The 26,194-nt window shown below is 41.8% G+C and overlaps 1 protein-coding gene across 5 annotated transcripts in view; it reads left to right on the forward strand.

Annotated features, from left to right (window-relative positions):
* Positions 1-26,194, forward strand: part of Cd47 (CD47 molecule) — a 54,479-nt gene that overhangs the window by 20,580 nt on the left and 7,705 nt on the right. For 4 of the 5 annotated variants that reach the window (XM_036203392.1, XM_036203393.1, XM_036203394.1 and 1 more), the window contains 5 exons: positions 9,402-9,491; positions 19,156-19,263; positions 20,367-20,459; positions 21,457-21,549; positions 23,049-23,141. In XM_036203392.1, the coding sequence (XP_036059285.1) occupies positions 9,402-9,491; positions 19,156-19,263; positions 20,367-20,459; positions 21,457-21,549; positions 23,049-23,141 (477 nt within the window). Of the gene's footprint in view, positions 1-9,401; positions 9,492-19,155; positions 19,264-20,366; positions 20,460-21,456; positions 21,550-23,048; positions 23,142-25,118; positions 25,163-26,194 lie in introns of all 5 variants that reach the window. The other variant, XM_036203396.1, reaches the window with a different exon arrangement.

Here is a 26,194-nt window from a genome sequence, read left to right on the forward strand (position 1 = left end):
GTGTTGCTGAGATGATCTGGGCTTGTCTGGATGATAGCAGGATCACTAATGGGTCCATACACTGATCAAGCCAACCACATCTATTCAACATGCTTGTTTCACTGTGAACTCTGTAAACTGTTGGTTGGGGGCTGGAGTCAGAATCCCAGCTGCACACTACTGGAGCTAAAGGCTTAGAACTATTAGAGACAAAGGCTTGGTCCCCTAATAAACACTGAAGCCACAGATTCAGTCCTGTGGTGGACTCCAGGAATGTTGAATTAAAAACCTCAGCTGTGCAATGAAATTTGGGGCTGTTAGCATTGATATCCAGGTCTCGGCAACTTTTATAGTTCACATACAGAACATTTTTTACTATAGCATTCTCATACTTTTATACTGTTGTTCCATTTTTTTTTAATCTTCACTCTTTGGGGGCCTGCCATCTAGCTCTCCAAATAAGTACTTGGAGTCTTATTCTTACTTATGAATACCTGGCCTTAGCTTGGCTTGTTTCTAGCCAGCTTTTCTTAACTTAAATTATCCTGTCTACTTTTTGCCTCTGGGCTTTTACCTTTTTCTATTTTTGTATGTCTTTTCTTCTTATTCCACGTCTGACTGTGTGGCTCGGTGGCTGGCCCCTCGCATCCTCCTCTCCTTTTCTTTGGTCCTCCCTCTTCTCTTTTTCTCCTGTTTATTCTTTCTGCCCACCAGCCTCACCTGTCCCTCTCCTGCCTAGCTATTGGCCGTTCAGCATTTTATTAGACCAGTCAGGTGTTTTAGGCAGGCAGTGTAACACAGCTTCACAGAGTTAAACAAATGCAACATAAAGGAATGCAACACATCTTTGCATCATTCAACAAATATTCCACAGTATAAACGAAATGAATGAACACATCTTAAATTAATATTCCATAACATTATACTTTGTTCTTATTTGCACCTTTATTCTTCTCCCCTGACTTCAACCTCCTCCCTGCAGCTGGTCTCCATTTCTGCTTTCATGGGACATGTAGTCCACCATCCTCTCCTTTTCCTGCCTCACACTTCTTTTAAACCAATTTCTCCCTTCTCATAGTCTTCTGTTTTCATGTTTTACATATACATATTTATTTATGTACAAATATATGTGAATCTATATAAAACAAAAGAGTTTGGCTTGTTTTCACTTAACATAATGATCCCCAGTTCTAATTTCCCACAGATGTCATAATTTTATTCTTCCTTACAGCCTAATAAAACTCCATTTTGTGTATATATATACACACACACACACACACAGACACACACACACACACACGTTTCTATCTGCTGATGCACATGCAGGCTACTTCCTCAGCTTGGTTATTGTGAGTAGTGCAACAATACACGAATCCTTCTGGTTACTTAGGACTGGTATAGACAGATCTTACAGTAGTTCCACTTCTAGTTTTTGAAGGGACATATTTTATTGATTTCCATTGTGCCTGTGATAGGATTGTATGTCGCCAGCCATGTATAAAGGCTCCATTTTGCCTACATCCTTACCAGTATTTATTGTCTGTTTTCCTAATGGTAGCCATTGTGGCTAGAATGAGATGGAATCTCAAAGCTGAGGATACTTAACAATTCTTCAAGTGTTCTTTGCTTTTTTTTTTTTTTTTTTTTTTTTTTTGTCATTCTTCCTCTGAAAACTGTTCGGGGCTGAAGCTCATTTGCTAAGTGGTTGCTTTGGGATGATTTGTTGATTGGATGATTTCTCTTTCTGAGAACTCTGTTCAGCTCAGTAACCCATTTGTTGACTAGATGAATTGGGAACAATTTTTAGTGTTTAATTTTTGGAATTATTTATAGGTTCTAGGTGATAGTCCTCTGTCCAGTTTGTATCTGCGAAAGATATTCTCCCATCCTGTAGGTCGACTCTGTGTTCTTGGAGCCATTTTTTGAGTGGGAGAAAAAGTCAATAAAATAAATCCTGGCATACAAAATTATTTGGGAGAGAATATATATTTGTTATTACAGTGATGCTTGTTTTTGTGGATGTGGAGATTTAGGTCTTAGAAATCATTTTTACTGTGTTGTGCTTTTTTTTTGCAAATGTAAGCATAAATGAGAAAGAGAAATTGTCCAGGATGTAATTGAATTCTATTCAGTAGAGCACAGGTAATGGTGACTATTTGTTGCTTTGGAGCACAGGGGCTGACTGTCTGTAAACACTGGATGACATTCATGTGTTTCTAGGCCAGTGCCTCAGGACTTGAGTTTAGAGAGAGCTTTTTGTTTTCGTCATTTCCCAACATACAAAAGCTTAAGATACTAAGCTTACCTGATCTTTGGGGTCTTCAGGGTCTTCTTGAATATTTTTTATGTATATATCTTAAATATAGTAGTGGGTTTCATTATGTTGTTTTCATACATGTATATTCACCCCCTTTACCCTCTCTGTCCTCCCATCCCCAGTGATCTCCATTCTTCTTCCCAAGTAGTCCCCCATCTGCGTTCATGGATGTGTATGTGCTCCAATGGCTTTTATTAAGGTTGCTTATAGAAACATAGTAACACGTTATTTACAAGAGCAGAAACAACCTACCAGTGTCTGCACTGTGAGGAGTGGTGCACACCTGCGTAATGAAGTCTTGAGTGAATGTGAGCTGTTGACATGGTCATGGCCGTATCAAGGTCCATAGCCTTAGACCCATAGGAAAATGGCAAAGCCTTCCACCACCCTTGGGGGGTGTAGCTCAGAGTGATGGCAAAGCCTTCTTCAGAGGCAGATAATGTGTGCAGAAAATGACCACCATAGCTTTCTCCTCTCCTCCTGATATAGTATAGCCTGAAGACTGCTCCCCTTATAGAGAATGCTCCTACCCAGATTAGCTAAACCTACCTCCTTGTTTATGTGTATGTAATAGCCCTGCCTTCTTGTTTAGTTTTATAAAGTAAACATTCTGAGTTCCCGGAGTCCTGAGGTTTCCCCATAGAGAGCCAGCCCATTCCACCCAACTCCAACTTCTTTGTCTGTCTGTCTGTCTCTGAGTGTTTGTCTTTTCTTCGTTGCCTTGACACCCCAGTCAGGTCAAGTCCCTGAGGTCATGCAAAGACGTGACACAAGCCACTGAAGAGAGTGTCCCTCCCCCAGCAGCCATTACCTGCCTGTAGAGTCTCCAAGACCTTGTGAGTCCCTCTCCCTTCCACAACAGGACGTTGACAGCTCCCATCTCGTACAGATCTTGCGCATGAAATCATAGCCGCTGTGAGTCCCGTAGAACAATGGCCCTGTCGTGCTTAGAAGTCAGCGTGCTGCAATGCTAGGCCCTGTCCTCAGGCTCTTATTTTACTCCTCTTCTGAGATGGCATCTGAGCTTTGGAGATGATGTTACAGTGTCCCATCTATGGCTGAGGACTCAATAGTCGCACACTCTCGAAATCTTTGGTTCTTCATTTTTTTTTTTTTTAATCAGCAAAAACCAGGGTGCTATCTCTATCACAGGAATGTCTGAGTTAGAAATGAGGTTTCTCCTTAACACTGTTTTGTTGGGTACTGGCTGTGGGTCGGGTGCTGAGGTGGGCAGTAAGGATTCAATGATGACAGAGATGCTACTTCACAGTTGTAGGTAGTGACTGACACGAGAGGAGTGACCTTCCGTTTATCTGAGTGCATCCCAGATGCATTATGTGTGACATGTGCTGTGCTTTGCCCAGAACTCCAGGACACGGATGTAGGTGTTCCCTCTTCTTGGCACAGAAAGCAAATGAGATTCCAGTAGTGTGTCCAAAGCTTGATCACACATCCAGGATTTTAACCTAGATTTCCCTGACTTGAAAAATACCATAATCTGTGATTACTGTAAAAAATATTTTATAAATATGCAAACAATAATAATTAAAATTAACTATTGATACTTCTATTATCAGTGGGACAGAAAGCTCAGAATAACTATTTGCTCTAGGGACCTAAGCGATTCGGATTTTGTGTTAAAAGGTCAGCTTCACACTGTTGTCAATTCTGACCTCATCAACACGCTACAAACTCGGTTCACAGTGGTGACAGGAAGGTACCTCAGGGTTCTTTGGTTAGGTGCGTGGTGCTGGATAACAAATGACCACAGGTCCTAAAGCCTCAAGCAACACACATTTATTAGTTAACAGCTCTGTAGTTCTGATCCTAATGTGACCATGCCCTATGCTCAGTTCTGTGACTAAAATCGAGATATTGCCCACAGTATGTTTTCACTGGCATTTGTGATCCTGTCCTAAGCTTACATAATTGCTGCAGAAGTCAGCTCCTTGACATAGCAAGACTGAGGTCCTGACTCGGCTGGGTGTCTGCCCGGGGTGGGGGGGGGTCTTCCCTCCGTACGTGCAGGTCCACCTATTCTTTGCTGTGTGGCCTTGCTCATGTGCAGAGTCAGGGAAAGGGACTCTATCTCATTGAATCCCTCTTATATATAGAACTTACTTTTCCAGGAAGAGCCCAGGGCCCTTTAAGAATCTTCTGATTGGACCAGTTTCTGGCCTTCAAGGATAACCTCCCATCATTAATGTCAGCTGACTGGCATTCTAATTGTCTCAGCAAACTTCCTTTTCTAGTTGTCATTGTCCTAGGAAATCTAAGGTGTTCAGTCTTACATGCAGAAAGAGAGAATTGCATAGGCTAATGCTGTCAGGGCTTTGGGAGATCACCTTAGAATTTTGAGTTTGCTCAAATGACTGGTGAGTTGCAGACACACCAGAAAAGCCATTCTAAGCCTGAAGCGTCAAGTCAAGACTTAGCTTGAATCTTAATGTTATAAAGTTTCTTATGATCTTTTGCCAAAGCTCATTTTTCTATGTTTTGGAGGTTTGCATATGTATATTTTATTTATATAATAATATTAATATTAAGTACATTAATATAAATATTAAATAATTTATATTAAATATTGTAATATTTTTATTTCTTGAAATTATCTTATTTCCCCTTCCCTTTACTTCTTCCAGCTCCTACCATGTGTGCACCCCCTCCACTCTCTCAAATTCAAGGCCTCTTTTTATGTAATTATTATTGCACACAAACACACACACACACACACACACACACACACACACACACACACACCTAATACACAAACGCAAACTGCTCGATCCATATAATGTTACTTATATGTGTGAGATCTCAGGGTTGACCACTGGTGTTGGATAACCAGTTGAGGGACTCTCCCCTGGGGAAGACTGTTTCTCCCATTCTCAGCATTCTCCAGTTGCCAGTGGTTCTCTGTCTGCAGTTCAGGTTCCATGAGCTTTTCTATGAACTTTAACTTTGGGGTCAGCGTGTCCAGTGGTGGTGTCATTGTTGAGGCGGCCGTGTTGATGAGACTTCATGGGTGTAGTCTCTGTGACACAATCTCACAGAAAACTTCTTTTCTCTGGCTTTAAAAAAAAAAATCTTTCGACACCCCACTACAGCAATAATAATGAGGCTTGTGTTGGAATTGTGATGTATCTGTCGGGACTGGGCATCACAGGATCTCTTGTGTTCTGCATCTTGATCAGCTGTGATTTTCATAATGGTCTCTGTTGCAAAGAAAAGTTTCTTTAATGAGGGGTGAGGCCACTTATTTGTGTGCATAAGGATAAATATTTAGATAGTTTTCAGAGCTTGTACTGGTTTAGGAAAGTGGCTGCTGTAGATTCATTCCCAAGATCCATGGCTCTACTAACCCTGTGTAGTTGGCTAGGTTTATAGGACCAGGAAGTGTTCCCCTCTTGCTGAGCTGGCCTTAGATACAATTAAAGAGCTTTTGGTTACCACTGAGGTATACAGTTTTCTGTTGTACCCTGGGATTATTTGCCATACCGACTGTTGTAGTGCTTCATAGGTATCAAGGATTGGTTGCTTCCCTCCTTTGGAAGCTGGCATGACACCTTCTAGTACCATGATAGTTATCCTCAGGGAGGAGGCTTTCAGGCCAGATCCAGATCAGGTCCCCTAAGTCCTGTGTCCGAAGTTCATGATGTCTTCAGCAGTAGGGTCTTAACTTCCACCTCTGGGAGGTAACCACGTGCGACAGCAATGGTCCATAATGTTTTGGGAATCTCTTGGACAGCCTTTGCCAACAACACAAAGGGGGATTCTCAGGCTTGGTGTTGGTGTTTTTGATACACAGTCTGTGGCTTTTGTAGAGAGCATTGTCAGGCCAGAAGGGAAAATTTAATTTAAACTATATGTGTATGTATGTTGTATTTGATGTATTTGAAGTAGAGGAATGGTCCTTTCACCCTTTTAGCCAAGACCATTTTGCAGAAGTGGCCTCCTGGGTGTCACTAACAGTCAGATTGGAGGCAAGGGTTAAACCCTCACCCACAGACCACACCCTCCTTAGTATCATCTGTCTTTTTAGTAATCAGTTCCTTTTCCTGGGTGTCATCTTCCTGAGGAGGAAGGGGAGCTTGGGAGCATGAGGGAAGAGTTGTTGGCCATAGCTTGGGTGTAACCAAAGTGAATGTCCTTGGAGTATCTTTCCCAATACTGAGATACTCTTCTTAGATCGTTTTATGCTTAATTAATTTCCTTAATGCCATAGAAAGTCAGAGCTGAAATGGATCTTAGAGAAGTGCCTAGTCTTTTAGTCCCCTTGGGGAAGAGGAGTTAATGGCACCTGACACTTCTGTAAATCAGCAGCTTAATGGACATCTAAATGGGTTTATATAAAACACTGGAGTTTCCCCCCCAGCCTTTCCCCCCATCTCCCCTTTGGATAGGGTCTAGCTAAATAGTTCAGGCTGGCCTGGAACTCATGATCCTCCTGCCTCAGCCTCTTGAGTGTTGAGATTATAGAAGTGTACCTCCACGCCTAGCTCACTTGATCCCAGTCAGCTCAGTTGAGTTTTTTTTTTAAATGTCCAGTTCAGTGACTCAGCATTTCTCCAACAATAATAGACTGGAGAAAGACAACACGTTCGTGTCAGTGACTGGAGCTAGACTCCAGCAGAAATCCACAGCAGTCATTTTAAACAGAGAGTGGCAGACATCCCCCCGCCACACACACAAACACACGCACACGTACGCACACTTAGCACCAGGAACATGCTAACATCCTGGTGTAGTAATGAGAGCAAAGTGTATGAAGTTTTCATCAACCCCTGGGAGATCCTTATGTGTTCCGACTGAGAACCTCGGACCGTAATATTTTTGGCTCTGTCTTGCTTTCTGTCATTGAGCTGTCCTCTTCCATTTCTCACTATCCCTTCATAGAATCTTCTAGGCCTTGAGTAGTCATCAACTGTTGTGACAACTCCTTCCCGATTTCTCTCACGCCAGGCAGCTTGCTAGTGACCATTCCAGCTTGCTACCTAACTGTGCGCAGAGACCCCTGCCTCCCCGCCCCCCATCTGCCCGAGGTCACAGTTCAGCTGGGACCTGCTGTGCTGTGGTTTCCTCCTTGCTGGGAGGGCTTCAGCTGTTCTCCGGACCAAGTAAAACTGAACCCAGGGTGGTGTTTGTCGGTCCCATGGTTCTCTCTCGTGCATCACTGAGGCCGTGACATTCTGATCACAGCTTCACTGTGGTCCTCTACTCCATCCTGCAGGACTGACGGGTATTTTAATTTAGTGTGGGGAATCGAGATGGCTCAGCAGGTAAAGACACTCAGTGTCACATCTAACTCAATCCCCAGGACACATGTGGTAGAAGGAGAGAACCAACTTCTGTAAGATGTTATTTGACCTATACTCACTCACACGCATGCAGGTGCGTGTGTACACACACACACACACACACACACACACACACTCACACATGGAATTAATTCATTACATTTTTAAGAAAATAGGGTTATTTTCATTCACTAATTTGGAGTACTTGTTATCTTCGACAGCAGATATGTTGACTCTACTGTGGATAGGGCAGAACATTAGATTCTAAAGTACTGATATTTCAAGATAGAATTTACAATTTTCTTATGTTATAGGGATTAATGTAAGCATTTTGCCAGTAATTTGTTTGTAAGCGTAATATAAGAAACACATGGTCGTCATTTTGAATGAAAGCCCATGAACCTCCACACTGACACCAAGGGCAGAAGGGCTACATGGGGTTGATCTCAAAGGAGTGCCGGCGCTTGCTTGGGACAGCAGCCAGGAACAAAGGGGTCCTTTAGCTAGCATACATCCCGGTACAGGCAAACTTTGAAATTCTTGCAATGCATGTACTCAGCTTTGCTGTTAGAGAAAAACAAATGTCATACATAAAATTTCAGTCTATAGGATTATCAATTGCAGTCAAACGTAACATCTTAAAAGTTCTGAACAGACTTGGAGTCTTAGTATGCACCTAAACATCTTCCTTAATAACCTCAAGTCCCTCATGTTTACATAAAACTATCCTTTTGAAGTCTATGGCTTACGAGTTAAGTCTTTTTTTGGAGAGTCGGTTTGAGAAAAGGCCAGGGACACCTGTGTTCTTCTTAGTCACAGTCGGCAGAAGGACCTAGTTACTGGTCCCGAGAGCTCCTTCATGTGATTCACCGAGTCAGGCTTTAAAGGAACCTTTACTGTTCCTTGATGATGATTTTGGCATTATGCACACACAGGTACTCAGCAAACAAACACATGATAACTGCACTTCACAGTTACCGAGGACATGCCTTAAGCCCTTTACATATATAACTTTTGTTAGTAGAAATCCTCCAACAAATAGAGTGTGTATCATTCAAGGGTGCTGACAAACTGAGGTGTTCAGACGTTGTCTGCAGTCACACAGATTTTGAGTCTGAGTTGACTTTCACACCCAGCAGTGTGGCCAGAGCCTGTTATCCACTACCACCCGCCCTTCTGCAGAACACAGGACAGGAGAGTGTGCTGAGCCTCATCCAGATCCAGAGCTGCGGACTTCCTACTGCTTCCTGCTTTGTTCTGTGGGAGTGGGGGACTAGATCAGTGAGTTAGATGATTGCCCTACAAGTTTGAGGGTCTGAGTTTAGATCCCCAGCATCCACACAAAAGACCAGGCCATAGCACTGAAGAGACAGAGACAGCTAACCCCTGGAGCTCAATGGCCTCAGCCTGGTCTGGTCAGTGCCCTCCAGGTTTGGGAGAGACACTGATTCAAAGAACAAGGTGGAAGGCTATCGAGGAAGACACCAGATCAACATCATACAACCTCAACTCCATACAGCTGCACACATTTTACATATAGTCAAGAAAATTGTTGCTAAGGAAGTTAGACATGAAATGTATTTTTTGCTTCTCTCTCTCTCTCTCTCTCTCTCTCTCTCTCTCTCTCTCTCTCTGTCTGTGTGTGTGTGTGTGTGTGTGTGTGTGTGTGTGTGTGTGTGTGTATCTAAACCATGGCCCACAGTTTGAATTGTTTCTGTCTTCTACTAGAATAATAAGGATATATTTGAGACCATTAGCAGTGAGTATGATAAACACTAATTATGATTTTTGTTTTTCTTTCTCCACAGCATCATGGTTTTCTCCAAATGAAAAGATCCTCATCGTTATTTTCCCAATTTTGGCTATACTCCTGTTCTGGGGAAAGTTTGGTATTTTAAGTAAGTATTCAAATGCCTTTTTTTTTCATTTATGCTTTTGTGACACGATGGTTATTTCTAGGGCATCACTAGAGGAATAGTCCATCTAACTAGCCTGTATTGGGAAAAGTACGGTTTCTTTAAAGCACATACTGTTTCCCATATTTTGCTGCAGCTCGCTATGTAAGTTTAAGATGTTTGGTTTTGAGTGGTGTTTTGAGATCTCTGTGGGAGAGATGAGCAGAAATGTTAGGAACAACACCTTAAATCCTGTGACATGGTTCCTTACAAATGTTGTTTTATGTGGTAAACAGATGGCCATGGGCTACTTAGGTGTGAAGACAGAACCCTATGCTTGGGGGCCCTGGGATGCTCTGCCTCATTTCCCCCAGTTTAAGTTTGTCTGTAGACAAAGGTCTGTTTGTACCTGTTGAACAGCTCTGTGACCCCTGATGGAAAGGAGCTGTTGTGCTCTGTGACCTTGCTTCGACAGCCACGTAACCAAATCTCTGAAGGCCAAACCTGATGCTGTGTCTGATGTGCCTCAGTCGTATAAATTTGGTCTTCACAGGGTAATCTGTTATGTGCGTCCTAGTTCAGGCTTACACTCAATAGCATCCACATACCAGCCCGTACCCGTTCCACCAGGAACTTGCCGGTCTCTCCTTGGTATTTCCATACCAGCGTAGTAAGAGAAATTGACTACATTTGTGAAGCTCTGAGTTGACAGACTAAACTTTCAAACTTGTAAAATGTGAGATCTGATCACCCTCTGAGCCCCCTTGACACAGCCACTGAAGGCCAGGAAACACCTCTACAGGTAACGAGGAAACCGCGCTCATTAAATTTGCTCCCTGGCCTTTAGAGAGGTGAGCGCTGGTGAATCACGGCCGAGGAGGCCTGCTCGCTAGTGGGTGAAGTTCTTTCCTAGGAAGGGTGGGGCTGTGTGTGTGACACAAAAACAGTGAGACATAAAAACAGACAGGACGTGACTGGCGGTTTGTTTGAAGAGCTTTGCCCAGTGCACGGGGATCTGGAAATGCTTAGTGACCTCAGAAACGTTCCCAGGTTGTATCTGAATGGGAAAAGACAGCAATAAGGGCCTGACAGTGGCAACTGCTGAGACACCATAGCCCTCACCCCCCAGATGGTGAGAGCTGTTAGAAGTTACCTTAGAATTCCAGAAAGCCTCTAATTTTAAGGAAAGAGCTAATAATGCCTCAGGCCCTGCCCCATGATCACTGGTGTTAGGGAAAGCTTTCAGCCACTTTGGCAGACCCAGGATTTTTCAGGACAGTCATGTGACTCGGGCAGGAAACAGCCTTTTGAGGATCTCAGACAGTGATTTCTCAGCAGTGCTGTTGAATGTGAGTTGACAGAAGTTTCCTGGTTATGACATGATCATTAGCAACACCATCTTCCATGGAATGTATCAGAAATGAATCTGTTTCTGATCAGCCATATTTATACCGAATAGGACTAAGGATGTTTTTTCCGACTGTGGACTACATTGTGTCAGAAGCTGTCAAGAAAATAAGTCACCTTGTTGGCCCTATATCTAGAAATCATGGTTGTTGGGGTTTTTATTTGTTTGTTTGTTTTTTGATTCTGGTAACCTCTGGCTTCCCTTCCTGTCCTTGTCTGTTTGGGGCTGGTTCTCTTCTATACAAGGAGACTGTACATGTGATCACACAGCTCCTGTACTTGTACATCCCTGGGTCCCAGCGTCTTGAGAGTGCTGCCCAGCTGCGTGTGCTCTCCTGTTAGGGCTGCGTCCTGTATCATTGTACCTTCATTTTAATGGGTATTAAGAGAGACCGTGAAACTCTGATCAAAGTGTGTACGCTTCTGGCCGTCAGTGGCATTTTAAGCCTACAGATAAACCGAACCAACCTGTGCTCCAGAGCCACCCTCTCAATTACTGCTCCTGCTTCGTCTCAGGGTCCTGACACTGTTAGAGTTCCAAGATCCTTCGCTAAGTCGATGTGTGGAAGAAACGAGGTATTGTCAGTGTTGTGTTAGTGAGTTTAGACATTCCTTTTAGTGCTCTTATTATACCAGTTGCATTTTAAAGAGTCTGTGTATGAACCTAAAGAAATATTTAAGGGGAATGTTTGGATTTGGGCCATCTTAAACAAGGGGGGAACCTGAAGGAGAGTAAAAGTAAGCGTGTGGAAGAGAACCTCTGTGTTTGCCTCACCCTGACAAGTCCTCACACTTGAGTTGGGATATTTGCGGAGCTCTGGCTCTGAGGAGCAACCACTCGCTGGGCCAGTGCTCTCGCCCGTGTATTTCCCTCAGGGACTCTGCCAGTGCCCTGACCATTGTTGTTCCTGTTTTGAAGACAGATGGGCAGTTTGTCCACAGTCAGCCAGCGGTTGGTTTCCTGGTAATCCCGGATTTGGACAGTGCCGTTAACCACTACATTGCCCGCCTTCCTTGAATTTATCTGCAGGAAGGATGGGTGTGTGTCTAGTGTACCACTCTGAGCCCATGAAACTGTTCGTAGTAGAGCAGATGTTGGTCTCACGTGTTGATTTTTTTTTTTTTCCCACTAGTACCCACTGCAGGATGTCTGGTTGACCTCTGTGTACTGAGCTAACGGTTTGAGGAGTGGAAGCGAGTATCCAAGCCTGTTGGCTTTGAGGCCACCACATGTCAGTCTGTGCAGTCAGCTGCCTCACTTGTACTTGGCCTGAATCAATCAATCAGTCAATCAGTCAGTCAATCAACCAACTAGTCAATCAGTTCCACCCTGTGAAAGGGTCCTTGGTTCTGACCCACTGTCCCACCTGTGAGGTCATGCATTAATGGTAACACAGACCCAAGACTTTTCTTTTCTGGCTATCTAGTTCTTTTTAACTTTCTATCTTGTTCTGTACTTGACCACAGGCTGCTTCTCTCAGTGGTCTCTCTGGCTCTGCATGTGGAGGATCTATTAAGCTGCAAGAAGAAACCCAAACTTTTGCAGACAGTTTGTTTACAGAAAGCGGTGTCTTGAATCACAGCTCAGGACAATATAGCCCTTCCTCGGTGATGGAGTGTGGCCCTAGAGTTCTAAGCTGAAATAAACCCTTTCCTTCTCTGGTTGCTTTTGGTCACAGCAGTAGAAACCTTAACACAGATCCCTTATCTTGCATCAGCTCAGTCAGTCATGTCGTTGACAGGCTCCTGGATGATTTTCAGGGTTCTTCATCTGCACGGAGGTAACGTAAGTTCTTTCCTACATTTAGATGGATGTTAGGTGCTTTCAAGTGCTGTGTGTGGTCATGTAGTTCTTTGAGGCTGAAGGCCCTGCTAGATATAAAGAGCTGGCTATTGTCCAAGGCTCTTTGTCACAGGCATATCTGTTCTTTGTCTTCCTTTCCTTTAACCCTTGTCCTAGACAGGTGATCCTTTGCTTTGTACTCCGCTGTATGGCCATGAACCTGACTGTGGAAGCTGAGCTCTACAAAACCGTCTTGATAATAGACAGGGAAATTACTATCATACAGTGGCCTTCAAAATACGTTGGGAAAACAAGCTGGGTTGGTGGAGCAGTCCTGTGATCCTGGTAGGGCAGAGCAAGTACCAGGCAAAACAGAGCTACACAGCAAGAACCTTTCTCATGCAAAAATCTTTGAAAATATAAAAACTTTCCTAGTCTAACTGCATTGGAAGGTGAAAATAATAGTCAAGTTAGTAGTTACTGCACAGCGAGTCAGACTGTTAAAAAGTCGGTATTTAAAGCATTATATTCAGGTTTGAATGACCCTTTTGTTTTTGCTCTGTAACTTTGGAAATGTAGTAAACATCCTCTGGTAAATGGTCAGGCTCCCTTCTTAGTTCATATCAGCCTGCAACATTTCACCTTCGTACTTGCGGTGAAACCTCTCAGAGTTCTGTGGTATTTTGTTTGTTTGTTTGTTTTGTTTTTGTTTTGTTTTGTTTTATTGGCTGTTTCTGTTGTCATTTGCTTGCTTCTTGGTTTCTTTACCAGAGTCACATCCTCAGGGACATTCTCATTGTCGCATGGTCCTTACTTTTTCACTCATGTCCATGAGTTCACCTTCCTTCAGCTGCTGGGCTGTCTCTTGAGCTGCCTCCATGGGGGTGGGGTCACCATCCCCACAGTGGCTTTTCTGGAACCCTGCTATGGTCTGTTTGAATTTCACGGCTGGCTTTCACACTTATCACTTCCTGCTTTTGTACCTCTCCTGCCCACTTTCCTGTTTTGATAATGCATCCTAGAGTGTCCTGTGCGTTTATCACTGGGAGATGAGGAGATAGAACTACTCACTTGGTTGTCAGCGCATGAACTGAAGAATAAGCATGCAGTGGCTGTCACCAACAGTCCTTCAATAGTTGTGACATGATAACCCTTCTGTTATTTATACTATATTGCGGTTTTTGGATTAAAGATGGAGCGTGAAGCATCCTTCATGTACTACTCACTTGTTGCATTTTGGTAATGAAACTCCCAAATGTATTTGGAGGACCTGAGTTATACAACTAAGCCATGGAATGCATGCATGTCAGGACTGTGAAAGTGAGAGCTTCTGGAATTTATTTCTGGATATTCTAGACATTCTTCATTTCCTCTTCTGTCTTATCCCACCTTAAGACTGCCCCATGGATATTTTGTTTATCACTTGGTGGTATTTGGGCAAATGTTGCTGTGAAGATCATTGTTGGGAAATTCAAAGAAAACAGTTGTCCATCACAAGAGCCTTGAGGTCTCACTAAGCCCTCGGAGCCTAGCTTAATGAAAGTGGCAAGACCTTGGGAGCACATGTTAAAGAAGTGATGGTACAGGGATTTTTCTCAGTGAATATGAAAAATAATTCTCAAGAAATGAGAAGAAACACTAAATTGAAGTGGAGAGTTCTAGTCAAGCAAGAAAATAAAAATATCATTCTGGTAAATATTACTACCAAAAGTCAGCCTGTGGCCTGGTTGGTGGGCCCTGATTGTAAATGATGCTTAATTTTATTCAAGTGTTATACTTGATCCTGTCCCTACCTCATCTGATCCCTAACCTGTGTAGTTACTCACTGACTTTACTGTAAGAAGAACTGGCCCAAGCTGTATGTAGCATAGCATTTTACTCTTATTGAAATGTAGTCACCAGTTGCTTTATGCTTCCAAAATCCAGACGCCACTGCTCATGAATATACTCTGAAATTCTGGAACCTTCCATCGAAACAGGGTCATCTGTCATCAGTAGATGTCTGCTGGACATTCTCCCCTGTTGTGTTCAAATATTTGCCATTTAAAAAAAAAAAAAAAAAAAAAAAAAAAGCTTTTTCCCTAGGTCCTGTGGACAGGGAGTGTGATCTTCAGTAGTATTCATCTTGATAAACTTATTTCATCAGAGAAGTTGGCTAGGATGTGGAATCTGTTACAGTTATCTTATGCACTTACAGCAAGTAAACATTTTATACATGGCAGTTCATTTTTCTCCAGCACCATTTCCACAAGGCCTTCATCTATGTGTGTGTTTAAAAAATGAAATTTGACTTTGATTTTTTAAAGTACTCCTATGTACTTTATCAAATTATATTGGAAATAATATTAGTTTACAGCCCAACAGACACCAAAGGATTCTAAATTACTTTGTCAGAGTTATCAGGAAAAAAAAACAACAACAACCCACTATGATAATTAAATCGATGGCTTCGACTCCCTTTATCATTTACTCTTAATTCAATCTCCATAGCCTACCTCCTGTCTCTTCACCTTAGCCATGCGGCTAGGGACTGTGTGAATGTCATATCTTTTGAGTAAGCGTTGGGTTTTTCTAGGTAGCGTACAGTCTGAGTGGGCCTTTGTGGGTGTTCTGTATCTCATTTTTAGAGGATCATAAAAGTTTAACATGATAGATTTTATTTTGAAGCCCAAATTGGCTTGGTTATTTTGCTAGGTTTCATCAGCCACAACTCAGGTACCATCTTAATATGTGCTCTGTGTCAGTGGCAGAGACCAGAAAAATTGTGTCTGTTCATAACATTAGCCCCTCATTCGGGGGCTGGCAGAGCATGTAGGTTCTTCTTTCACTGGAAGATTTAGTACACAAGATTAGACTAGACCTCTGCCTTCCATGGGTTGGTTGGGTCAGAATCACTCAGTCCTTGTTGAGTAAAACAACCCACTATTTGTTCCTTGATATGAATTAATAAAAGGGCAGGAGGGATGTTGATTCAAGGTCTTCATGGGCTGCATAGTGAGACTGTATCACAAAACAAATGAAGTCACCTCATATGGTTTCCCCTGATACTTGGTTTTCCTATATCTGGTAACAGTAAAGCTAGAAACTCTTTGTTAAAACTTTAAATTCTGGCCAGGGCATTGTGGCACATTCTAATCCCAGCCTGATCTGCAGAGTGAATTCCAGGCCATCCAGGGCTATATGATGAGACTCTGTCTCCACAAACAAAACAAAACAAAATGTAAGTGCTATTATACCTTAAGTACGTGAAATATTGGTTTCAGTAGTTTCAGCTGAGGGGAACATTTAAGAGCATACACATTATTAAAAATGCATGGATTATTTCGTGAAGTTACAGAATTATGCTAGGAAGTTTGATAAAATCCTGCTGTGAAGAATATATTAAATTAACCCAGGTGTAGGGGTGCATGCCTTTAATCTTAGCACTCGGGAGGCAGAGACAGGTGATCCTAGTGAATGTGAGGCCAACTTGGTCTACATAGAGAGTTTCATCCAGGACGGCCAGGGCTACATAGAGAGACCTTGTCTTTAAAAAAAAATACCCTAAAATAATTTTTAGCCCATGTGTTTTGGAATTACTTGCATCCATGTTGTCTTCTTGTGTTTAATGGCTTGATAAATTGGGTAAATAAGGATAAATCCACTTGTTAAAGAACAAGAAGAAATCACCAGCAAAAACCCTTGATATTGTTGAGTTCTATGGACTCTCATTGTCACTGAGAACACTGATAACTGGGCTAACCAGATACCTTCTTTGCCTGCTGTGAGGCCTGGCTGAATGCAGCCATTGTGAGCAAGGAATATGACTCCAGAAGAGATGCCCTCTGAATGTTTGCTCAAGAAAACACAGATGTTCTTCCACTGCTTGGGATTACTTAAGACCCAGTAATATATTTGCTACAATAGCTGTTTAAGAAAAAATAAGTAGCCTGGAAAATAGTAGTTGAACCAATCACCAAGAACTAAGGCTAACTCCAACACATAGATTCCTTGAAAGACCTATTGATGTAGTATTTTTTTGGTGTTTTCTTTTTGTTGCTATTGTTGGTGATATATCCTTTTCGGCAGCTCTGCCTGCTCAGCCTGAAAGGGATGGAGTTTATGTGTTGTTCAAACTCTTATTTTCACTTTTAATGGTTCTTTTTTTTTTTTTTTATTAAACCTGGATTGATTGTGTGATACATTTGAAGCAGCTTTTATGTCGCATCTTTTGCTGAGTTTTCATGCTCTATGTAGCTAGCAGTATATATGGGATTAAGGAAAATGAACCATGTGCCTAGAGAAACATTGTGTTTCTGCTTTTCTGAAATAGGTCTTTGTCTTTTGTGACCCAAACACTCAGTTTCTTTCTAGCTGGTATCTGAGATTTGAAAGTTGGGAAGCTGTGAAAATTCCTCCTCCTGAGGAGGCAGAGGTGAGACCGAACAGATGTCATGTGATCTCCAAGACTGGAGAGAAGTGACCAACCAAACTAAAGCCCAGGGATCTTGCCACACGATGCACTCTGGTTTGGTTCCTGAGAGTGTCAGTTACTCAGCTTTGTGGACTCTCATTGCTTAGACCACTGGCTCCTCCTGAAGTGACTAGAACTGAGATTATAATCAAAATAATGGGTAGGAGGCTGTCCTAGTTAGCTTTCACTGTCAGCTTGACACACAATCTAGCGCGTCATCTGAGAAGGGACAATTGAAGGATTGCTCAGATCAGATTGGCTTGTGGTGAATTGTCTTGATTGACAGTCCATGTTGGAGGGCCCGGCCCACTGTGGGCAGCACTATTCCCTGTACAGATAGGTGCTCCTGGGCTGTATAAGAACTCTAGCTAAGCATGAGCCAGCAAGCAGTGTTCCTCCATGGTTTCTGCTTCAAGTTCCTGCTTGAGTTCCTGCCCTGATATCCCTCAATGATAGACTGTAACTAGTAGGCTGAAATAAGCCCTTCCCTCTCCCAAGTCCTTTGCTGAAAGAGTGTTTTTCACAACAGGAAAGAGGCTAGAACCTTAGAGCAATAAAAGTCTTCAGGTGTCTTCATGATAGATTTTTATTATGGTCATTAAGTACTTTCCCAATTTTGTTATGTTTAATCTGTTCATCATTTCAGTAGAAGAAAATTAAAAGCAAATACAACATTTAAAATAATTCCCCACTGTATTAGTTACTTTTTCGTTCCTGGGATAAAATATCATGACCAAAAGCAATTTAAAGAAGAGATATTTATCTTGGCTTATGGTTCTAAAGGGAAAGTCCATAATGGCAGAAATACATGGCAGCGTGGAGCAGAGAGATTATATCTTCAGCTTTAAACACAAAGCAGAGAGAGAGAGAGAAAACTGGAAATAGGGAGAGTCTATAAACTCCTAAAGCCTGCTTTTAATGACCTATTTCCTCCAACAAGACTGAAAAGGTCCATTACTGACCCCCACCCACCAAACATCACCACCAAGTATCCAAATGTATGAGCCTAGGGGGCATTTCTCATTCAAACCAGCAAGCAGGACGTCAGTGCGTAGGTGGAACCAGCAGCACGCCAGTCTCACATCTTGCAGCTCTCTTCTCTTCAGTCTGATCTCGGGTGGCCTTTAATGGTTCTCTCTTTCTCTCTCTCTCTCTCTCTCTCTCTCTCTCTCTCTCTCTCTCTTTCTCTCTCTCTCTCTCTTGGTGAAATAAAATAATTTCAGCATTAACCAAACAAAAAAGCCAAAAGAGATAAAAAGAAAATGTTGTGATGCTTATCACTCACTACCTGTGGACTCAGGGAGGGTAGCAGTACCTGAGGGTCGACCTGCATCAGGACCAGTGATGTCTGCCAGGAAGCCTCTTGAATGCTGGCAGTGCTTTTATTTCAATGTCTTAGTTGAAAATTCTAGGCATTTTTTTTCCATAGAGATTTTACAAGGATGTGATTTGTTTAATGTTTATTCTGTCTCCATTTTCAAATTAAATTGCCCCGACATCTAGATGTCCTACTAAGTTTTAAAAATGGATATTTGTTTTCTCAGTGTTGTTCTTTAAGTAGTTATGTCTTATCAGTATTGTGTGGCCTCTGATGTGTTATTTGGGTGATTTTGCTCCCTTGGGGACATTGACAATGTCTGAAAACACGTTGATTGATAAGTATGGAAGTGGGGGAACTCTTAATGGCATCTAGTATGTGGGGTTCAGGAATTCTGCCATATTGTATGCACAGACCCACTGCTGGGAGAAAAATGTGAAAAGGGCTTAATGATGCTTCAATTTAGGAAGCCTATTATATGTAGTTTTATTGTATCAGGGACTAAAATGTCATCTACACCTTCAACGTCCACATTTACATGGCCATGCCTTATAAAAAGGCAGGGGGTAGGAGGAGACTTGATGGTGAGGAATTATGCTTCTGAGGTTAGTCACATATGGGGAGTTGTCACTTTCTCTTGCAGTATGTGTTATAAAAATGGCATCACTTGTGACTGAGTTATGTAATTCTTTGTTTTCTTTTTAAGCACTGAAATATAAATCCACTCACACGAGTAAGAGAATCATTCTGCTGCTCATCACCGGGACTGTGCTCACCATCATCGTCATCGTCGGAGCCATTCTTCTCATCCCGGGTAAGATGCACGGGGTCCTGGGATCGGGGCTGCTGCGGGGCTGATGGGAGAGGCACCCCAAGGGGCCGGGTATTGGTTTATAGGGCTGTTGTGGCAGCTTGTGGCGAATGATGTGGTCTCAAGCAATAGAAATTCTCTGGAGGACCTGGAGTCTCTCTCAAGGGCTGTAGACCCTTCTGGGGAAAAACCCTTGCCATGCCTCTTCTAGCGTCTGCTGTTTGCAGGCAGTGCTTAGAATCCCTCAGCTGGGAGAGCAGCTCCATCACTGCCTCTTCCTGCCCTGTGTCTGCCGAGTCTGTGTGAGGTCTCTGTCTCCCTTCTCCGGTCTCCACTGACACTCAGGAAGTAGGTATTCAGGCGCTCACACAATTTACATCCTCGATTGAGTAGCATATCTTTTCCTATTCAGTATTTTCTCTGCCACATGAGGTGGTACTCATAGTTTCTAGGAATAGGAAGGTGGGAATATAGCTAGGGCCCCCATTAAATCCACTATGGAGGCAGGCTTCACTAAGATGTGGCTAAGATGTGGAAGTGAGCATGCACATGGGAGCCATGTCTTTCTGAAGTGGTCATTGTAGCTGAGAGAATATGAACAGAAAATAGTGACAGGGGGCAGATGGGAAGAAAAGCAAAGGCCTGAACTCACCATGGTAGAGCACAGAACCCCACTGCCATCCCACACAGGCGGAGCTTTAGAACACAGAATTGATCGTTCTGTTTGTATCCCGGGCTGGTGAGGGCCTGGGAAGGTGATGAAGTCAGGAGGCAATATGAAAGAGCACTTGATTTGGCCTGCGGACAGGCTGAATACTGAATGAATGGATGGTGGACAGTGAGGGCAAGTTTATCATCTGGAACTATGTAAAGCAGTGAAAGATTTAAAACCAAAAAACGGATTCAATATGTTGAGGTACAAATCCTTTAGCTTGGCCTTAAATTTTAAAATAAGAATTACTTATTTTGTGTGAACTCAGGGAGAACATTTTAAGCCTTTTACAGTGTATAAGATAGCATTTAGATCAAAACATTTAATAAACTAAGTATGTAACTTCATAAAGAAGTATATAAGAAAATATTTTAAATATATTTATTTATAACAGGAGAAAACCCTGTAAAGAGTGCTTCTGGACTTGGCCTCATTGTCATCTCTATAGGAATATTAATTCCACTTCAGTACAATGTGTTTATGACGGGTGAGTACTTATTCTTACAGCCTGATGTAGCAGGAATCTTAAAGGTTCTTATTAATAAAATCAAACCCGAGGCCAAATCATATCCAATGAGTACAATATACACAGTTAAGATTACATTTTGACTTTTTCCCTTAAAAAAAATTGTACTTTGGTGAAAACATTCTTGTATGGTTTTAACAGTTCAGTACAAGTTGGTTTCTTAGATTATCCATTGTATTCTTAGTGACACTTCCCGTACAGATTGATTTTCAGGTTGCTAGGTCTTCTCAACAATTATTTTATGAAAAGCCATTTTCTTGCATATTTGATGAAATTGGTGTAATTTTAAAGTGTGCTGTATAATTTTTAATGGCTATTTGCATATTCTAATTTTAGTTTTTTGTAGCTATAAGTCAGTATTCGAAGCATTCTTTTTACTAACCCTTTGCAGTAAAAAGACTAGTCCTATAAGATGGGGCTATAACTCACAAATTTTAGAAACCCACTTCCTTATTATTGGCGACACTGAAAAAAGAGTCCAGCTAGTCCAGCTATAATCAATATCATTTCTGCGATTTAGGTCTTATTTTGTTATTGTTAAAGAGTCTTTTATGGCACTGAGTCTTCGGTCCTCTAGATGTGTCCTCTAGATCTTGTCCACACACACAGCACAGAGGTTGTATTTGTGTGGTAGTATGTTCCCCCCCCCCCCAGAACAGTGGTATGCATGTGGATAAGCCACGCATAACAAGCCATCCATACATACCATACAGTTTAAAACTGTAACAACGACATTGCTTTTGAGAATTCGGTAAAAGCTGCCCGTCCCCCTCAGACGGCCGACAATCGAAGCTTGCAGAATGTGTGAGTCTGGAACCGACTGGAGGAAAGGTTAGCTGGAGAACATGTCATCGATGAGGAACTGCAGACCCATCTTAGAGCGTGTCAAATGCCAGGCAGTGTCATTGCTTCCTCGGTGTTCTCGGCACGTCCTTACTGTGTCCTCTTCCCCCCTCAGCTTTTGGAATGACCTCCTTCACCATCCCCATACTGATCACTCAAGTGCTGGGCTATGTCCTTGCTTTGGTTGGACTGTGTCTCTGCATCATGGGTGAGTCACACTCTTTTTCTGTTTCTGGTTTTCATCGCAGTTACGTTAGAGCTCTTATTTCTTCCCTTTTGTCATCTTCTTTTTGGTTTTAAACTGTATGGCCTTTTCTTTTAGAACAGTTGTGGATTCATAGAAAAACCTAGTGGAAAGTACAGAGACGTACCATGTACCCCACCCATTTTCTAGTCCCCATCCACCCACAGCTTCCCACAGTGTTCCACAACATGGAGGCATCCTTACCAACCCGAATTAGTAGCCTACATCATGCTTGGTTGCTGGTGTTGTATAGTACATTCTGGGGGCTGTGACGGATGTGCAGTGGCATGTATGCCCATTATGGTATCACGTGGAATAACCCCCCATGTTCTGCTTGTTCATCTGTCCCTCTCCCTAACCCCTGACATCACTGACCTTTTAACTTTCCACGTAGTTTTGCGTTTTCAAAAAGGCTATAGAGCTAGATCTATACTGAGAAAAGCACAGATCTTGTCTATACATAGTACAGAGGTTATGACTGTGCCTTTTCCTGACGGCTTCCTTCTTTTTTAAGTTTCATCTATGTCTTTTTTTTTTTTTTTTTTTTTGTAGCTTGATAGCTCATTAGTGCTGAAAAAAATATTGTTGCCATAATGTGTTTAGTATTTTGCGTGCACCTACTGAGGGGCCATCCTGGTTGCTTCTCTCTTTTTGTGACAGATGAATAAAGCTACTGTAAACATCACTGAGCATGTGTTTGTGTGGATATAAATTTTCAGCTCTAGTTGGCTTAATACCAAGGGCTGTAATTTTTGCATTGTGTGGTAAGGTACAGCTAATTTTTGTAGCAAACTGGCAAACTCTGTTTGGTAACACCATCAGGGAGTGATGATTTTGCTTCTCCGTGTATTTTTCAGCATTTGGAATTGTGAGCCTTTCTTTTTCAACACCACACACACACACACACACACACACACACACACACACACACACACAAATACACTCACACATGCACCAGTGCAAATAGTATTTTTCCCTTTGCTACAGAAATGTTGCCTATATATGGTTTGTGGGATGACTGTTTAATAGCCCAACAAGGTGCCCATATTTGTGGGAGAACTTGTCAAATAACCAGACTGTCCTTGATGGACACCTTGGACTTTACACACTATTTTTCACTAATCTTGATATGATAACAGTACACTATGTTTAATTTTTTTTTAGTAATTAGGCTATTTTACTGAGTTGGTAATAAAGATATTCTTATACTGCATACATGCAGGTAATGCTTTTGCTGATCATTAGAATAAGAAGTATTATCTTTAAAGATGGCAGGTGCTGAGGTGTACTTGGTGTTAGCATGATTTGCCTAGTATATAAATCTACAAAGGTGGGAATCTGGCACCACCAAACACACCAAAAGGAAAAAAAAAACCTTTATATTATTAGTTATGGATGATCTCTTTAAATTAAAGTTTGTTTACTTTATCTGCATTTCTAACAAAATTCCATTTGTTCTACAGCTTGTGAACCAGTGCACGCCCCCCTTTTGATTTCAGGTTTGGGTATCATAGCTCTACCAGAATTACTTGGACTAATTTATATGAAATTTATTGGTAAGTTAATCTCACTTTTTAAGCCTCTGTGATGAATATCAGATCTGTAACTTAGAAAATGAGTTTAGTCAGTTTCTCCAGCTGAGGATAGAAATATACTGACGTCTCCAAAAATGAGGAAATGTAATTGGAGAGATAGCAGTTGAAGAGGGGGAGGCGTGTGAATTCACACAGTTCAAGTTACCAATGAAGAGAGGAGGTGGCTGTGTGTACTAGAAAGTTTGGAATTTATTTTGATAAGCCAGAGAAGACACCTTTGAAGGCTCCAGTTTAAATTCATATGAAAGGTTCATATTCCTTGAGCCAGGGTCCTCTTGTGGAGCTCTTTGTGTACACTGCTTACACACCCAGACACCCCTGCAGAGACAGGAACTGAAAATTAAAACCTGTCACGTCTGTAATTTAGTGTGCCATGGATTCCAGTGCACTACTTTAAAACGCGTCTAGTCACAACCCAGTATATTAAAAGAGATATTTAAATTCAAGATTTGACTGTCTCTCCTATCAGCTCCTGGTCAGTTTTTGGTACTTGCCCTCACCGTTTGGTGTTTATTAGCCTGCCAGTCTCAGCTGGCATTTCTGCAGATGGAGACATGGACCTGTAAACACAGAGGCAGGTGCTTTCTGCGGTGCCTGAGCGAGAGTGTGCCTTGCCTAAGCCACACCTGCCCCCAGCCACCCACTTTATGACAGTCCCCCTTAAAAGAGGTCCTTTGTCATCTGTATGAAATACAGTGGACTCATCATTGTGTAACAAGAAAATCAAACCTTAAAAGTCAATGAAATGGCTGGTCGGTGGTGGCACACTCCTGTAATCCCAGCACTCGGGAGGCAGAGCCAGGCAGATCTCTGTGAGTTCGAGGCCAGCCTGGGCTACCAAGTGAGTTCCAGGAAAGGTGCAAAGCTACACAGAGAAACCCTGTCTCAAAAAACCAAAAAAAAAAAAAAAAAAAAAAAGTCCATGAAACGAGTTGGGGATTTAGCTCAGTGGTAGAGCGCTTGCCTAGCAAGCGCAAGGCCCTGGGTTCGATCCTCAGCTCAAAAAAAAAAAAAAAAGTCAATGAAACAAATCAGCATTTCCAGTGTGTTCTCAGATGAACGTTTTCTAAAAATGAATATGAAAAGTTGAATTATTACGGTCAGTAAAATTTTCATGTTATTTACATAAGACTTTGCAAGAAATTTTGCCTTTATTTCTGAACTTCGTTTCTTAATCTCTGATCACGAAGTCTGGTCTATTACATAGATATAATATATATTCTTTTCTCTTAGTTAATGCTTTCACATAAACAGTTAAAAATACTCCAAAGTCTACCTGCCTTTAGTTTTTGTGTTCATAAGTAGTAGTTGCTGCTTATTGAGTTGTCCTGGCACTGTGCCGCATAACCCCATACAACACAACTAAGACATCTGTAGCAGGCTAGCGCTCAGGAGCTGCCTCTGGTGCCTTGAATTCTGATGCACATTCTATTTTTGTTAGTCTCCCAATCAGCCTGTGTCTGGACTTGAAGCTGACACTGCTGATTTTGTTGCTCCCATGAATGCTGAGAACAGTATGTGACCTGCAGTATTCATGTCCATTGCAGCGAGACTAGGTGTCTCTGACTGATGGTCAACTCTCCGCTCTTATTTTTTCCTCTCTATCTGGGATGCATCCCTTGGTTCCTTGGCTTCCATATCTGATCATGAGTGATGTTCAGCATAGCTGCCATGAGAATTGCCGTCATCCAGTGGCTGGCTTCTGCCTCTGTGCTGGCATTTCCTCCATGGCTTTTGTCCCCGTGAAGCCTGTAAAGCCTGCAAAGCCACTGGAATTGCACATTACTGTGATACGAGTGAAATCAAAGTACCCAAAGATATCTTTTCTTTATGATGATTTACTAGATAAATATATTGTTTGTAAGTTAAGAATTTAGTCCAGTTTTATTGACACTTTGAGGCTAAATTAACTTTTCAAATCAACTTGTCTGACCCCAGAGTGGAGAGAGACACCTTCGGTCAGTTGAAAGGCAAGAAAAAAGGTACAGGATGGCTGCTTTTTAGATGCTGTAGTAGACTAGGACAATGAATGTTTTGCTTATGTGTTCTGACTGCATAAATCTGAACGTGTATAGCATTAAGGTTGCAAATTTGAGCATTTTTATTAGGAAGTGAAAGTTGTGTTTCCAAAATAATTCCTGCTCGTTGCAGACACCATTGTAGAAATGGGTGACATTTGATTGAAATGTAATAAAATTCTCACATACTTTAAAAAAAAAGTTCTCTTTTGAAAGTGAGTTAATGTCCCTGTGAGAATCATAGCTTTTATATTTTTCATTATTTCTGAGTTTAAATTTGTAGCCTTAATTGCAATTTTAAGGGATGTGATTTTAACTTTTGCTTTCTATGGCAAAATATAATTTTTAAATTATATTGTATTTTTTTCTTATGAGAAGGATTTTAATTTTATGAAGTTGGAAAATTATAATAACTTAATATGAGCACATAGGAAATATGAAAGGGAACTAACCCCACTTCCTATTGTTTTTGTGTAGGGCCCCTGAAATCATTATTTTATGTGGCACAGGAGTTGTTTTTAAAGCCATTACCACTCAGTGCAGTAGAAGAGCAGGTACAGCTGTGTTGGTTCAAATCAACTTGGTGGTGGTCAGAATCATGCCTGCTGCAACATCTCAGGTGTTCCGAAATGCTGCCGAAACACACATAGGTTGTGTGTGTATTTATTCAGATCCGTTTTCTTGTCCATTGTTTACAAGCTATATATAAATCACTAGGAAAAAAAAAAAACGGTTCCTAGGGAACTGAAAGCCTGAAAATATATTTATGGCATGTAGTCAGGTATTTCAGGGTGAGAGCAACATACCAAGAATCATTGTAGGACTGCAAGTAAACATGCGTGGAATGTTTAAAGCCTTTGATTTATTAAAAAAAAAAAAAAATTCATGACACGTGATAGCAACAGACCAATCATCCCCATTCTTTATCACAAGGCTTACATCCCCACTAGAGAGCATTAACTCAGGTAACATTAACTCCCATACAGCTACTTGTAT

Source organism: Onychomys torridus, chromosome 12, assembly GCF_903995425.1.
Source record: "Onychomys torridus chromosome 12, mOncTor1.1, whole genome shotgun sequence".
NCBI classification, from domain to species: Eukaryota; Metazoa; Chordata; class Mammalia; order Rodentia; family Cricetidae; genus Onychomys; species Onychomys torridus.